Source organism: Myotis lucifugus, unplaced genomic scaffold (genome assembly GCF_000147115.1).
Source record: "Myotis lucifugus unplaced genomic scaffold, Myoluc2.0 scaffold_196, whole genome shotgun sequence".
Lineage (NCBI taxonomy): Eukaryota > Metazoa > Chordata > Mammalia > Chiroptera > Vespertilionidae > Myotis > Myotis lucifugus.
The window spans coordinates 1,435,736-1,452,943 of record NW_005871244.1 but is presented as its reverse complement, the minus strand read 5'-3'; the positions used below and the strand labels follow the sequence as shown (position 1 = coordinate 1,452,943).

Genomic DNA, 17,208 nt, shown 5'->3' with positions numbered 1-17,208 from the left:
TGACAAATGAGATGGCTAGAGAAGTGTCATGAGGTTCAAGGACAAGGGTCTGTCAGGCATAACAAAGACGACATCAAAATTTATAACTATTTTCACCGGCAGCCTAGGGAGTGCACTAACCGGGTCCTCCAAATACTGGCGACACCAGCCTGCCAAGCTTGAGTCCAGCAGAAAGGACTGTTGGCTGCACCCAACAGGGACGTTTGGTGTGCTCTTTCTCTGGAGAAACAGAGAAATACAGACAGACAGTGAACCGTGAGGCTTTGGAACAGGGGCCAGTCTTCCCCACCACCTGCAGCCTCAGACAGCACCACATCCAATGGAAGACTGTCTTGATCTCTCTTCCCAAGTCCTGGTGGCCCCACCCTACTGAGCTCAGTTCCTCAAGGGAAGGAAGGGCCTCAAAGAGCTGGAAACTTCAGAGGAGAATGTCACCCTCAGAGGATCTGGTCCAGGCTCCAGTGGGTGCGGCCACACAGAGAAGGGCAGGTGTTAAGCTCTCTCTCCCCTTCCATGGGCTTGGCTGGTGCCTCCCCCAACATAAGATTATCTTTTTTAAAACATATTTTTATTGATTTCAGAGAGGAAGGAAGAGGGAGAGAGAGAGAAGCATCAATGACGAGAGAGAATCATTGATCAGCTGCCTTCCACATACCCCACACTGGGAATGATGTGCAGGAGGCAGCTGGTCGATGTTTCTCTCTCATCGATGTTTCTAACTCTCTATCTCTCTCCCTTTCTCTCCCCTTCCATGGGCTTGGCTGGTGCCTCCCCCAACATAAGATTATCTTTTTTAAAACATATTTTTATTGATTTCAGAGAGGAAGGAAGAGGGAGAGAGAGAGAAGCATCAATGACGAGAGAGAATCATTGATCAGCTGCCTTCCACATACCCCACACTGGGAATCGAGCCCACAACCCAGGCACGTGCCCTGACTGGGAATTGAACCGTGACTTCCTGGTTCATAGGTTGATGCTCAACCACTGAGCCATGGCAGCCGGGCTAACATAAGATTATCGTGATCTGTTTTCCCAAATCTCGGTGGCACCACCCTGCTGATCTTGCTTCTGCAGTTGGGAACAGCTGGCTGCACCCAACCTGAACCAGTGGTGCACTCCTCCTGGGGAGGTAGAGTTGGAGAATCTAGCAGAGAATGAGTGGTATTGCTGTAGGCAGTTAGGCAGACATGAGCAGAGCAAGAGAAAGCCCCAGGTGCCTAGCATTGGACAATCAATTGCAGGGTGGGACCTCACCCTCAGGGTGACTTTTCCTCCTCTAGAATATCACTGGTCCTGAGGTTTGGACCCCCTGAGCTTTCCTCCCTAGAGATAGCATCTAGGCCTCAGTTGTATTTCAGCTCCAGGCCCAGATATACAACAAAACCAGCTAGGGCTGGCATCAGGACCAGCTGCATGGAATAATAATGACCCCCTGCCCTGGTGCGGGCCAATCAATCAGTGGAGACCACAACCCTGAATGGACACACTTGGAAAACTTCTGAATATTCTATTAAGATATTTCCCTGGGACTTCCCTAATACCGCTGCCCTTAAAACCCTTAGGATAGAAGACCCAATGCGCTCTCCCTCCCAGGAGCATGCTCCGGCCTTTCCCTTCCCTCTCTATTTCCTTTCTCTTTTCCCCCTCCCCCTCCCAGGCACATTACCATTAGATTCCTCACTCTCAAGCTCCAAGGGCCCTTCCTTTACCTCTAGAATTTGTTTGCTAAGCCCATTTATTCTAGGAATTACTTTTTCTATCTCTGTAATTTACCTAATAAATTATAGTTTGGGCCTGGACTTTAAATTATTTCTTAGCCAAAACCCAAGTACCAAGGTTACTGAACCCGTTGGTCAGACACCTGTTGCCATTCTCACCTACAACCATTCTCGCCTATGGTTCTGGAGTAGGGGCCACATCTCCCTATTAATTGCTCAACCACTGAGCCATGGCAGCCGGGCTAACATAAGATTATGGTATGCTGCCCCTAAGAAGGGGACCCACTAGCACCATCCTCCTGACCCAGTCACCCCACCCAACTGAGCTTATGTTGAGTGAAAGGGACAGTGGGCATGCCAGCTTGGGCCTACTCTACAGTCTTCCTTCAAAAGGCTCTGGAGGAAGTCCAGGCAACTTCAGGAGGTGGTGGAGCAGCCAACAGGTAGATACCAACCTCAGAGAGCATTGGACCTTTTATTGATCTGTGCTCAGCTCAGAGCTACTGGAAGCTGACCCTTGTACACAGCTTGGCTCTTCCCACACATGTCCAGGCCCAGCAGACAGTCACAATCAGTGAAGAGCACAGTGGTCCAGACAGGTAGCCCAAGGCCAGTTACACACATCTTCTGACACTGACCTGCACCAAAGCCCCATCCAAGTGGGCCCAGAACCAACACAACTAGTGGTGGGCTTCAAACCTCACCAGAGCTCAACCCAACTAGCCACACTAATGACACAGCCAAAGGGGGACTCCAGCAGGCACAAGAACCTGCTGGGAACAACTCTGCCTTGGGAGGCAGCCTTTGAACAGCAACACATATACAGTGAACTATGTCTACCATTATATTCAACTAGTCTGAAGATTAACTGCACCCCTGAATGGACCAACCCTACTCAAGACTCAACTACAATAGGGGGCACATTACCCACACAAGAAACATTTCTGGAGCACCTAGCTCAGGTGATTTAGGTGCCTTTCTGATGTAGGTGCCTTGTGCCACTGAGACCCACAAGGCACCTACATCAGAAAGCCCTCATGACAAGCCTGCAAGCCATAACAGATCTACCTAACATACAAACAGAAAAAGGCAGACAAAATGGGGAGACAAAGAAATATGCCCCAAATGAAAGAACAAGAGAAATCCCCAGAAAAGAACATAGAGTTCTGGCTGGTATGCACAGTGGTTAGAGTGTCGAATTGCACAACAAAGGGTCATGTGCACATATCTGGGTTGCAGGTTTGATCTCTGGCCTGGGCTGGGGCATGTACAGGAGGCAACTTGCAGGACTGGAAGTTGCTCTGGGTGAGTCAGTGAGTGAGTGGTGAGTGAATGTGAAGGCCTAGGACATTACTGGACACTACAGGGTTAGAAATAGGACAGTGAAGCTGTCAGTGTTGCTCCATGAACAGAGATGTGGGCTGGATTGATTGGGAATATCAAGGAGAAACTGATTGGGTAAAGTATAGATCACCATAATAGTGACTGTCAGGAGGGAGTGAAAGGTGGCCTGAGGGTCAATAGGAATGTGAAATTTAAGATGGAGAAGTAAAGGAACATAGCAGATTGTCATAGCATTATGGTTTTGGACTATTGCATGTTGGAGCAGGGGGTCAGAATAAGGAACTTTGCATTATTCATGAAAAATGAGGGTATTTAACATGAAGGATGTAGAACTGAGGACTCAATATTTTTACTCTGAAAATTTGTTTTTTGTTCCATTGACTCTATCTGTTACAAAGGGCTCTCTCTGGCATTTACCTGATAGAAGAAATTCTATATTTTACAGCATTACAACCTGAAAATATTAAAAGAGTTCAGGGACAGGCTGGCTCCACCCTAACAAAGAAAGGTTTTACTTAAGTGGCAATGGCCCTTAATAGTTGTTAAAATAGATCTTGTGGACCTCTGTACATGTAGAATTTACAACAATGTACTCTAAAGAGCATTATGTTATATTGGAAGGGCTATAGCACCTCTGAATATGGCAGGCTCCTCTGTAATGAAACAGGTCAATGACTGACTGATTGGAATATAATCTATGTACTCAAAATTGAGGTGCTGTAAAATGAGAAAGGGATATATTGCCAAGTGCCACAGATATTGCTCACACCACAGAAAAAAAAATTCCTTCTGAACCATACATCCTCCAATTCTTACAGGATATTCAGCACTATTATCATCTTATGGGACCATCATCATATGTGGTCTGTCATTGATGAAAATGTTGTTATGTGGCACATAACTGTATTTAAAGCACTAATGACCCAGAAGCTTCTAAAATTAATAATAGATACCAAGCTACAGATCCAGAAAGCTCAGAGAACACTAAGAAGGTTAAATATATTTTTTAAAATCTACACCTAGGCACATCATATCCAAACTGTACAAAATCAAAGAAAAAATATTGAAAGTAGCCCAAAGAAAATAATGTCTTGCCTATAGAGGAGCAAGGATAAGAATTACATCAAATTTCTCTTCAGAAACAATGCAATCTAGAAGAGTGAAGAATAAAATATATGAAGGGTTAAAATAACCACCAATCAAAAATTCTGAGTCCTGAGAAACAATCCCTCAAAGCAGAATGAGAAATAAAGAATTTTCTCAGAAAAACAAAAATTAAGGGAATTTGCTGGCAGTACACCTGTCTGGTAGAAAATGTTAAAAGAAATTCTTCAAAAGAAAAATAAAATTATACAGGTCAGAAACTCAGATCTACATAAAGAAAGTGTGCTAGAGAAGGGATATATGAAGGTAAACTATGTTGTTTATTCTTTTTTTCCCACCTGCTTTTTTAAATTGAGGTATAGTTGACATATGAAATTATGTTAGTTTGAGGTCTACAGTGCAATGATTTGATATGTGTATATGTTGTAAAATAATCACCATAACTCTAGTTAACATTTAATGATTTTTCCTATTTTTAATTGATCTAACAGATAACAGTTTGTTCAAAACAATAATAGTAACAATGCATTCGGTGATGATACCTTACAGATAAGTAAAATGAAAGAGTGATATTACAAAGGACAGGAGAAAGGAAGTGAGAATACTATGTTATATGGTACTTGCATTATCCATGAAGTAATACTGTGTTATTTGAAAGAAAACTTGGATTAGTTGTAAATGTATACTGCAAACACTAGGACAACCACTAAAAAAAGTTTTACAAAAAGAAATATAATTAATATGCTAAAAGAGTAGAAAAATAGAATCATACAAAATGCTCAATTAGCTCTAGCTGGTTTGCTCCGTGGATAGAGTGTCAGCCTGCGGACTGAAGGGTCCCAGGTTCGATTCTGGTTAAAGGCACATGCCCAGGTTGTGGGATTGATCCCCAGTAGGGGGGCATGCAGGAGCAGCTGATCAATGATTCTCTCTCATCATTGATGTTTCTGTCTCTCTCTCCCTCTCCCTTCCTCCCTGAAATCAATAAAATTATTTTTAAATGCTCAATTAAAACAAGAGAAAGCAGAAAAAGGGAGAAGATAACATTTAAAAAAAAACATGAACAACGAATAGGAAAAGGTAAAAAATATGGCAGATAGTATGGACTCCACCACATCAGATATCACTGTAAACATCAATGGTCTAAATATAACAGTTAAAAGACTGAAACTGTCAGAGTGGGTAAAAATACAATATTCAACTATGATCAGGGATGAAGATGAGCATTGCATAATTAAAAAGATGTCAATTCTTTAAGAAGTCATAACAATCCTTAACATATATGTGCCTAACAACAGAACATAAAAATACATTAGCAAAATCAGAGAGAATGGCAAGGAGAAATAGATGAACCCAATGTTATAGTTGGAGACTTCAACATCCCTCTACTGGATATGGACAGATCCAGCAGCAGAAAATCAGTAAAGATACAGTTAAGCTAAACAGAATCATCAATCAACTGGATCTAATTGATAGCTACTTCATTGCTGGGGGCCAGCCCCAGCCGTCCAGGGGTTCCCAAAGGTGAGGACGGAGTCGGCGAAGAATGTTTTACACAGAGACAGCGTTCAGAACTCTCTAGCTTTCCTTAGTCTCCGTGGATCTTCCCTGTGCCTGGCTGAGGCCACAGAAAAAGATCCCAAGGCAAGCTGAGCCTTTATTTTATAGTGAGCGGTAAACAAGGTAGTGGTTTCCATAGTTACACAGTTCTTGTGAGTTTCACTTGTTTTTGTTCTTGTTGCACTTCCCTCAGCCCATTAGCTTCCCCAGTAAGATCTAGGGAGCGTCATAAGGTCAAGCCTAATTATGCTTAAGAGGACTGTTCCCTCTAAGCTGGGAATTGTTTGTGACTTTGCCCACAGGTCAGTCCGAGGCTTAACCCTATATCAGCTCCCCACACTTCATCCAACAACAGCATCAGAATACATAGTCTTCTCAAGCTCACATGAAACATTCACTAAGCTAAATGACATTCTGGACCATGAAATACACCTTAACAATTTTTTTAAAATATATGTTTATTGATTTCAGAGAGGAAGGGAGAGGGAGAGATAGAAACATCAATATTGAGAGAGAATCATTCATCAGCTGCCTCCTGCATGCCCCACACGGGATTGAGCCCACAACCCAGGCATGTGCCCTGACTGAGAATTGAACCATGACTTCCTGGTTCAGAGGTCAATGCTCAACCACCAAGCCACACCAGCCAGGCATGCCTTAACAAATTTTTTAAAAATAGAAATCATACGAAGTCTGTTCTAAGATAATAATCAAATTAGAAATCAATAAGAGAATGATAGCTGGAAAACCCCAAAATAATTTAAGATTATACAACACAATTCTAAATAACACATGGGTTAAAGAAGAAGTTGCAAGAGAAATTAAAAAACACTTTGAACTAAATGAAAAAATAGCTTATAGAGAGAGAACTAAGATGGCAGCATAAGGCATACACTTGTACGTGCTGCCCCCAACAACCACACCAAAGCAAGAACTAAAAGACAAAATGGCTATCATCCAGAACCACAGGAAAGCTGGCTGAGTGGAAGTTCTACAACTAGAAGAAAAGAAAAAAGCACACTGAGACTGGGTAGGAGGTGCGGAGGCACCAAGAGCAGAGGTACAGAGGCGCGCAAAATGGGCTGGCAACTGGGTGTGCTGTTTTTTTCAATTGGAAGGGAGATACAAGCTCCCGACTGCTCTGAACTCCAGTTTCCAGCGAGACTCTGGCGACACAGACTCCTACAGGGAGAAACTGGACTGTCTGGCATTGGGTTGGAAAGCGAGGGCAGCTTTCTTGTAGAGCTGCTCACAGGGATCATTGTTACTGTGGGGGCGCGGGACACAGGGACACAGGGACGCAGCGACGCGGAGACTGGAGACCTGGAGATGGCTGACTGGCAGCCATTGCTGTTTGCTCCGCCCTGGTGATTCCCTGAGACCCTGCCCCACCCAATTTACAACCCCACCCAAGCTATGCGCAGTGGCTTTTGCATATGAATGGCCTGTCCTTTCGCAGCCTAACCTAACAAACTGCAGCTGGGTCAGAGAGCTCCAAAACTTCCAAACCCCAAACAAAGAGGAGAAATCTGCAGATCTCGCTGTAGCTCCTGCTGGGTAGAATCACACAGTGGTTGAATTTGTACCTCCTTGGAGATCCAGGAGCCAGAGTACCCAGTGGTCAGATACCAGATTTCAACTCCTCACATCCATAAGTGACACACTCAAGAGGCAGACTCAATGAGCACCAAAGCCCCACTGAAGCAAGTCCTGCCCCAGAAGGGTGTCTCAGCACAGCAGTTCTTCCACTATAGACACAGAGGGTCCCCACAGCCAACTGGCCTGGAGGTCAATTCTCCCAGGGATACCAACAGCAATCAAGGCTTAACTACAACAAGACTGTACACCCAGCCCACAAAGGGGTGCACCAAGAGTGTCCACCTCAGGTGATTGGGGAGGCTGAGCCACTGGGCCCTATAGGACACCTACCACACAAAGCCACTCTATCAACACAGGGAAGCAGCCAAAATGCGGAGACAAAGAAATGTGTCACAAATGAAAGAAATGGAGGATATAGAGCTCAAAAAAACAGTTATAAGGTTACTCAAGAATCTTCTACAAACCTCCAAGAAACTTAGTAAGACCTTCAAGGATCTTAATGAGAATGCCAAAAAAAAAAAAAAAGGAAAAGGACCAGTCAGAAATTAAGCATACACTGTCTGCAATAAAGAATAATATACAGAAATTCAACAGTAGACTTAGAGGATCCCAAGAATCAAATCAAAGATTTGAAATACGAGGAAGCAAAAAACACCCATCTGGAAAAGAATCCAAAAATATGAAGATAATGTAAGGAGCCTCTGGGACAACTTCAACCGTACCAACATCCGAATTATGGGGGTGCCAGAAGAAGAGAGAGCAGGATATTGAAAACCTATTAGAAGAAATAATGACAGAAAACTTCCCTTACCTGGTGAAAGAAATAGACTTACAAGTCCTGGAAGCACAGAGAACCCCAAATAAGAGGAATCCAAAGAGGACCACACCAAGACACATCATAATTAAAATGCCAAGGGCAAAAGACAAAGAGAATCTTAAAAGCAGCAAGAGAAAAACAGTTACCTACAAGGGAGTACCCATATGACTGTCAACTGATTTCTCAACAGAAACTATGCAGGCCAGAAGGGAGTGGCAAGAAATATTCAAAGTGATGAATAGCAAGAACCTACAACCAAGATTACTCTACCCAGCAAAGCTATCATTTAGAATTGAAGGTCGGATAAAGAGCTTCACAGACAAGAAAAAGCTAAAGGAGTTCATCACCATCAAACCAGGATCATATGAAATGCTGAAGGGTATTCTTTAAGAAGAGGAGGAAGAAGAAAAAGGTAAAGATAAAAATTATGAACAACAAAGTGACAACAAATACATATCTATCAACAAGTGAATCAAAAAATTAAGTCAATAAAAAAATCTGATGAACAGAATAAACTGGTGAATATAATAGAAGCAGGGGCATAGAAAGGGAGTGGACTAACAATTCTCAGGGGAAAGAGGGTGTGGGGGGTGCGGAAAGAGATTGGACAAAAATCTTACACCTATGGATGAGGACAGTGGCGGGGGGTAAGGGCATAGGGTGGGGTGGGAACTGGGTGGAGGGGAGCTATTGGGTGGGGGGAAAGAGGAACATCTTTAATAATCTGAACAATAAAGAAATGTAAAAAAAAGAAAAAGAAAAAGAAAAAATAGCTTATCAAAATGTGTGGTATACAGCAAAACCAGTGATTATAAGGAAATTTATAGCACTGAATATACAAAAAAAGCACTTGACAAAATCCAACATCCATTCATGATAAAAAAAAACAAAAACTCTCAGCACACTAGAAATGAAAGGTAACTTTCTAAACGATAAAGAACATCTATAAAAAACCTAGAGCCAACTTCATACTTAATGGTGAGAAATTAGAAGCTTTCCTGCTAAGATCAAAGAGCAAGGCAAGGATGTCTGCACTTACCCTATTCAGCCTCTTCCTGGAAGTCCCAACTAATGCAAAAAGACAAGAAAGGGACACAAAAGATATACAGATCAGGAAGAAAGAAATAAAACTGTTTTTGTTCACAGAAGGCATAAGTGTCTGTATAGAAAATCCCAAAGAATTAACCAAAGCACTCTGAAAATAGTAATAAGCGACTTTAGCAAGGTTGCAGGATACAAGGTTAACATATAAAAGCCAAATTCTCTTATAAATCAGCAATAAACAGTTGTAATTTGACATTTAAAACACAATTCTATTTACATTTTAGCTCCAAAAATGAAATAATCAAGTATAAATCTAACAAAATGTGTATAAGATCTACATGAGGAAAATTACAAAACTGTGATGAAAGAAATAAAAGACTGTGCCTGTTTTGTTCATTACTGTATCCTTAACACTCAACATAGTGTCTAACATATTGCAGAAACTCCATACAAATTTGGCAAGGCAAGAAAGAAGACATAACAGCACTCAGTCCTGCCATCTGTAGGCAAGGCTTTTACTCTTTGAAGCCTTGACTAAAGACAATACTTGAGATAGCACTCATCTAAGTTGAAGAAGTTAGGGAGGGAGCAGATGGGAAGGCTCTGTTCCCTGCCCACCACCCTGTGTGTGGAGTCAGGAGGGGAATAAAGAAAAAAATCACTATCCGGCACTCTGGGCACCTGAGTACATAGACATTATTTGATAAGGACATTTCTTCTAGAATACAGACAAGCCCACCAGAGAGCCCAACATCTTGCTGTCTGTGCTTATCCAATACCAACCAGACACTCAAGAGAGGGAGGAGGAGAGAGGGGTAATGTATAAGCTCTGTCCTTAGTGCCATCGAGCCCACCTTCTCTCAATCCTTGCCCAGGTGTGCTGCACTGAGACAGCACTAGCACCCAAATAGCAAGGATTACAGGAGGGGGTGGGCAGAGCAGAAGACTCAGGACATGTACACCACATGCAAGTCTGTGTGAAGAGAAAAGGAGAAACTGGATTCCTGCACCCTGAGCCCATGTAGCTACAGGCATCATCATGAGGAAGTTGACTCTCCAGAAACCTACTAGACCAAGCATGTTAAACTCGTGGTTTATTTAAACGAGGCATGTGGCCCGCTAGCTGTGAGTTTGACATGCTTGCAAGGCTGACATCCCTATGGCTAGCTCACTGTGGCAATTTCAAACAGCAGGAACTCAGTAAATATGTTAAATGGATGGATGAATGGACAAAGAAATGCACACACAAAAAAATGACTAAAAGAACAAGCAGGGGATAGTAAGGGAAGTGCTGCACAGGCTCTGTCCTACACATAGACCAGGCTCAGGATCTTGTATTCTTGCATAAGACCACTGTACTGATAAGCCAACACTCATGCCTACATTTCAAGGACAAGGGAGGGGGGGCAAACATCACAGTCCAGGCACCTGCAACACCACACGTGCATTTGAGTGTGTGTGTGTGCAACAAGGAAATTCACACTTCTGCAGACAAGTGTAAATAACAAAGTCTCTCTCCTGCCTTTCAGTTTTGTGTGGAAATGTGGCTGTGTGTGTGTGTGTGTGTGTGTGTGCGCGCGCCCATGTGCGCAAGCATGAAAAACGTGGGTATGCATAAGACAATGAGAAGGCTCAATTCTTGGCACATTCTCCATGCCTATTTTCAAGACCTGGGGAAGTTCATTCACCACACACCTCCACTAGAGATAGGAAGTCCTATAGAGAGGCTTTCTCTTATTCAGCAGAATACTACCAGCACAGTGCATGGCACATAAAAAGTGATTGAGCCCTGGCGGGTGTTGTTCAGTGGTTAGAGTGTCAACCCGTTTGCCAAAGGACCACAGATTTGATTCCTGATCAAGGACATGTACCTAGGTTGCAGGATAAATCCCCAGCTCTAGTCAGGGCATGTGCAGGAGGCAACCAATTGATATATCTCTCTCACACTGATATTTCGCTTTCTCTCTTTCTCACTCTGTCTCTCTTCCCTCCCTCCCTCCATTCCACTCTCTCTAAAAATCAATGGAAAAATTATCCTCAGGTGAGGATTAACCAAGAAAACCTGATCAATAAATATGTACTGATTGAATTCTTCAGCAGAAGGTTCATGATGACAAGGCTCGCCCTCCTGTAATCCATGCACACAGGAGGTGCTTTGAGAATTCACAACTCCGATATGCAATGGGTATGGGAGAAGGAGCAGTTCATTCTTCTGCACACCAGATGCATGTGTGTGTGTGCACATGTGTGTGCAAGTATGTGTGCCTACAGTGTTAAGTGCATGCCCTGAAAAGTAATGATAAGGCTCTTCCTTGATAGAGTCTTGGTTGTGAGTTCACTTAACTTCCTATGCTATCCAAGTGTGTGGTTCTGGAGGAGGTGGGGAGAATAATGAGCAGATGTAATCTCTGCCACAGCTCGCAGGGACACAGCACTGGGAACGTGCATGAGAAATAAGGATGCTCATTCCTTTCCACCCTTTATAGGCTAAGTCCCTTGGGGGATGAACCTTCACCTGACTTCCTTATTACCATGTCCCCAGCAGTTAAACCAAACCAGTAATTCTCAAAGTTGAGTGAACATCAGAATCCGTGGGAAGGCTTGTTAGAACACAGACTGCTGTGGTTCAGGAATTAGTAGGTCAGGGGTGGGGTCCAAGAATTTGCATTTCTAAGAGGTTCCCAGATGATACTGATGCTGCTAGTCCAGTGAACACACATTGAGAACAAGCACCCTAAATGAACACTAAAGAAATGAAAGAATGGGAGGGTGATGTAAACACTCTCTGGTGTTTTAAACATGGATTAGATTCCCTCTCTTTGAATTTTTGTACAAGGGTAATGGACTTGGCTAGCATTTGTACCCACATACCAAGAATGAGAGATAGGGACCTGAATAGAAGACTCAGGCACCTTCAGATTGTGTGTGTGAAGGTGTGTATGTGTGTGCATGTACAAAAAAACATCACTCTCCTGCTCACAGGTGATTTGTCCATGATTGTACTAAGTGAAGTGTCCTTTCTGTGTATGCAAAAGGGGCCAATTTCATTCAAACTCTTGCTGTGGAAGGAGCATGTAGAAAGCTCCAGTGCCCTACACACTGGACATAGGTGAGACAACACTGCTAGTGACACGTTGTATCCTATGCACACTGTGGATGCAGCTCTATGTATGGGGAACACACCTTCTGTGTTTGTATACCTGAATGCTGTGTGTGTGTGTGTGTGTGTGTGTGTGTGTGTGTGTGTGTGTTTACAGGAAAGGCTTATTTTTCTGCATATAGTGTGTTCACATGTGACTGTACAGAAAGGTAAAGAAAAGGATCACTGCCATACACAGCATCATGGAGAGCAACAGTAAGACCTCTCTCATTTAGTCCCTATCAGTGGAAGGGTTGGGAAAGTTCACTGGTCTAAACACTGGGGTGGGAATCTCTGCATGTAGATCCATGTCACTAGGTGTGTCTGGGGGGTGTGAGGGGTGAAAATCTCTAGCAAAACCTGCATATATGTTTGTGTTTGCAGAGCAGATAGCAAGGAACATAAAAATCTACTTCATTTTTTCTGAACAGTAGCCTATTAGTCCACAGCATCCACCTGCCATAGTGTGTTTATTAGTGCCCTACCTGAATGCAAAGGTAGCAACCTTGTCCATTTTGATCCCTGCTATCTCCTCTGTGACTGGCATAGTACCTGGCACCTAGTAGACACTCAAATATCTGCGGAAGGAAGGAAAAGGGGGATGGAGAGTTGCTGCACAAGTTCTGTCTCTCTACATGTAGGCAAGGCTCCTTCCCTTGAACATAGGCAGCGATTCAGTGCAGCAATGGCACCTACACTGAACTAAGGAGAATGATGCACCTGGTCAGGAGCCCACTCCACGTTACATGTCTGTGTGTGCACACAGTGCATTTGTGTGCTGAGGTTTAGAAGATTCTCCTACACACATTTGTGTGATCTCAGGAAAGGGGTCATGTCAAGTCCCAGTGTGTAGTCTGCCTACTCTCAGGATATGCAGGCATAATGAGTGAGGAGTCCATTCTGAAACCTCATTTTCTTGTGAGTCAGCTGCCCAGCATGGCATCTAAAATAGAGTAGGCACTCAACAGGTACTTGTAGAAAGAAGGGTAGGAAGACGTAGAGGTGCTCTGTCCTATTCGAAGATGATGCTGCCCCTCTCAGAATCCTTGCCCAGGTGCATTGCATTCAGAAAGCACTCTCACCCAGGTAGCAAGGATTAGAGAGGGGGAGCCAGAGTAGAAGATTCTGGCACCTGCACTCCCTGAGTGTATATTTAACAAAACAGCTCACTGCCCCTGCCCAGGGCATCTATGTATGATTAAACTAAAGTGAAGACATTCTCCTATATGTATCAGTGTGAGAACAGGAATGAGATGTGTCACACTTGTGTGTAAGTTGGGGAGATAGGTAAGAAGTCCCCTATGTGGTCCACTCCCCCTCAGTACATGCAGGAGGCGGTGGGTGATGACAAAGTTCATTTTCTTCACCGGACTGTAAGATCCAGGAAGGCAGGGACCAAGTGACCAGCACAGTGACCAATGAATATTGTTTTGGAAGAAAAGAATGAGTGACAGAGGAGAAGCAGGCATGCAGCAAGCAGCTGAGAAGAGATGTACAGATCCTCTGTCCTTCTCCACTCAGAGGAGGTTCACCCTCCAGAATACTTGCTCCAGTGCATTTGCATTCAGAAAACACTCTCACCCAGATACAAAGGATGAGAGAAGAAGAGCAGAGCAGAAAGTTTGGGCACCCACACCTTGTATGTGTGTTCATGTGCATAGTAACTCTCTTGGTTCCATTTCCTCAAAGCATCACTATGTGCATTTAATAACACTGATACATCTCCCCATGGTGTGCATTATGTATTCATCCCCGTGCATGAGGTCACATGGCCATTCTCTCTCAGACAGAGCCTCTGAATATGTACTGGTCGCTGTAGAGTGGCATTTTTCTCAGATCACATATGAGAGTCTGCATGTGTTGGCTATGTGTTTGTAGGATAACAAGAAGGCTGGGACAATCTGTGTATGCAGGCACACATGTGCATGCACATGTTGGAGGACAGTACAACACGTGCTTTATTCCCTTCTATTCCTCTGCTAAACTATAAATTCATTGAAGGCAACAACCGGTGGTATCAGTCTCATCACCAAATGTATGTTTCCCCATTAGAGTATCTGATAGTAAGCTGAAATAAAGAGAAAGCTCATGCCCTGACAGAAGGGTAAGCCTGCCCAGAGGGAATGAAGTCCATCTTCCCATAGTTGTCTTCTAGAAAGTCCAGGGATGAGGACTCTGGGCCAGAGATCTTGTCTATCTTGTCTATCACCATTGTATCTCTAACACCCAGTGAAGGGCTGGCATCTCATAGCAAATATTTGAAAGAAGGTGGGAAGGTGAAAGAGGTGATGTACAGGTACCCAGTCCTTCTACATGCAGACAAGGCTCGGCCTCTTTGAACCCTTGAATAGGTGTGTTGCACTGAAATAGCACTCACACCTAGGTTCCAAGGATTCGAGAGGGGGAGCAGACAAGAAGGCTCAGGCACCCACCCGTGTGTGTGTGTGTGTGTGTGTGTGTGTGTGTGCGCGCGCACAGTGTGGTGTGGTGTGTGTGTGTGTCTATGGCAAAGAATCTTGTTGAGATATACACTGAGTGGCCAGATTATTATGACCACCCCATCAGTACTTTGTTGGGCCACCTTTTGCCTTCAATACTGCGGTGATTCTTCTTGGCATTGACTCCACAAGGTGTTGAAAGGTGATGCGAGGAATCTGACACCATGCCTGATGAATAGCACTGTCCAGTTCTGTGAGATTTGATGGTTGTGGAACCAGCTGCCTGATGGCTCTTTTAACTTCGTCCCACAAATGCTCAATTGGATTGAGATCTGTTGGTTGTGGGGACCACCTAAGCAAGGTCAAGTCTCCCTCATGTTCTTGAAACCATTCCTGCACAATACGAGCACCGTGGCATGGCGCACTGTCTTGTTGGAAGAAGCCATCTCCATTGGGATATGCCATCAACTGATAGGATGAACTTGATCAGCAATGATACTTAGGTATGTTGTGCTACTCAGATGTTGTTCCACACGAATTAAAGGGCCCAAATAATGCCAGGAAAACATGCCCCAAACCATAACACTACCCCCACCAGCTTGAAGGGTTGTATTCATGCATGTGGGGTGCATGCTTTCATGCTGTTTCCGCCAAATTCTCACTCTACCATCTGCATGATGCAACTGGAAATGTGATTCATTGGACCACATGACTTTTTTCCAATGCTCGACTGTCCAATCCTTGTGTTCCTGTGCGAATTGGAGACATTTTATCTTGGTAACTGCAGACAGCAAAGGTGTTCGAACAGGCCTTCGGCTGTTTTGCTGATACTCGCTCCATGGCTCCAAACGCCAACAATCATCCCACGTTCAAAGGCTGTTAAATCGCATTGTTTACCCATATCTTCAGAAAAAAATCACTTCTACTGTCGTGGTAAACAACCTGCTTCCCTGTTTATAATGGTCTGGCCCTCTAGCAACTTCAGCGCGAAATTATAGCTAATTTGCCTACAAACGTCAGGTGGTCATAATCTGGCCACTCTGTGTGTGTGTGTGTGTGTGTGTGTGTGTGTGTGTGTGTGTGGTATCATTTATGAGTGATTGTACAGAGGCAGAGAATGTTCTCTCCTGCATATTTCTTTGTGGGATCAGAGAAGACTCATGCTTGTGTATTTGGGGGTGACAGTTGCCATGAGAAATCCACTCTACGGCCTGTTCACTCTTGGTACATGTAGGTATAATGGCTGATGAAGAATTCCATTCTTCTCCCTCAAGTATAAGCAACATGAGGGAAAGGCCCAGGCATGTCTTATTTATTACTGTATGCTCAATGTCCAATTTAGTGCCGTGTATATAAGAGGTAATTAATAAATATTTGTGGAATAGATAGAAGGAGCATGGAAAGGTGCTCTGTCCTACATGAAGATGAAGCTCTCACTCTCTGAATCCTTGCCCAGGTGCATTGCATTCTGACAGCACTCTCACCCAGGTAGCAAGGATTAGAGAGGGGGAGCAGGGAAGAAAGTTCCTTGTGTGTTTAAAAAGAGGGCTTACACTTTTTCACAGACGTTGCTTACTTGTGACACTACAGAAGGAAAGAGAAGGTTCTTGAGCTTCACATTAAAGATGTATAGTTGAGCCCAGCTGGTGTGGCTCAGTGGTTAAGTGTCAACCTATGAGCCAGGTCAGGCCACATACCCGGGTTGGGGGCTTGATCCCAGTGGAGGGCATGCAGGAGGCAGCCGATCAATGATTCTCTCTCATCATTGATGCTTCTATCTCTCCCTCTCCCTTCCTTTCTGAAATCAATAAAAATATATTTTTTAAAAAAGATGTCTAGTTGAACACATTTTGTCTTCTCTTGGATAACAACAAAAAGGTATAAATCCACAAGAACAAAGAGACTGGGAGGATAGAGGTGTGTGACTAAGAGGAAGAGAGAGAATGAATATGAGATATCACCAAGGCTCACTATCCCCCAAATCCTTTGTGTGAATGTGACCAAAAAGCAGCATAGTTGAGTACAGTTGTTCTCAAACTTCAACATGCATCAGAATCATAAGGAGAGCTTGGTAATATACAGATTACAGGGGTTCTCATAGGCCTGGGGTGAGACCCAAGAATTTGCATTCTTACAGGTTCCCAGGTGATGCTGCTGCTTGGGATGGCACTGGTGTAGTGGAAAAACCATGGACTCTGGTATCGTCAAATCCTGGTTCAAAAGCAAGCTTTATTACAAATTAGCTTAGAGAATCCACCTGATTTTCTAAAGGTGAGGTTACAAGCCTACTTCTTAATGGTGCCAAGTAAATGAAATGGAATGACAAATAAACATAAAGTGGAGCACAGCACCTGGCACACAACTATCATTACGGGTATACCTCATTTCATGGAGCTTCACTTCATTGCACTTCATAGACCTTGTGTTTTTTACAAATTAAAGGCA

At 43.7% G+C, this 17,208-nt stretch overlaps 1 protein-coding gene across 1 annotated transcript in view; it reads right to left on the bottom strand.

The window, feature by feature from the left end:
• Positions 1–17,208, bottom strand: part of CLCN5 (chloride voltage-gated channel 5) — a 157,499-nt gene that overhangs the window by 63,770 nt on the left and 76,521 nt on the right. Inside the window, exon 4 of the mRNA XM_006097204.3 lies at positions 121–219. Coding sequence (XP_006097266.1) covers positions 121–219 — 99 coding nt within the window. The remainder of the gene's footprint in view (positions 1–120; positions 220–17,208) is intronic.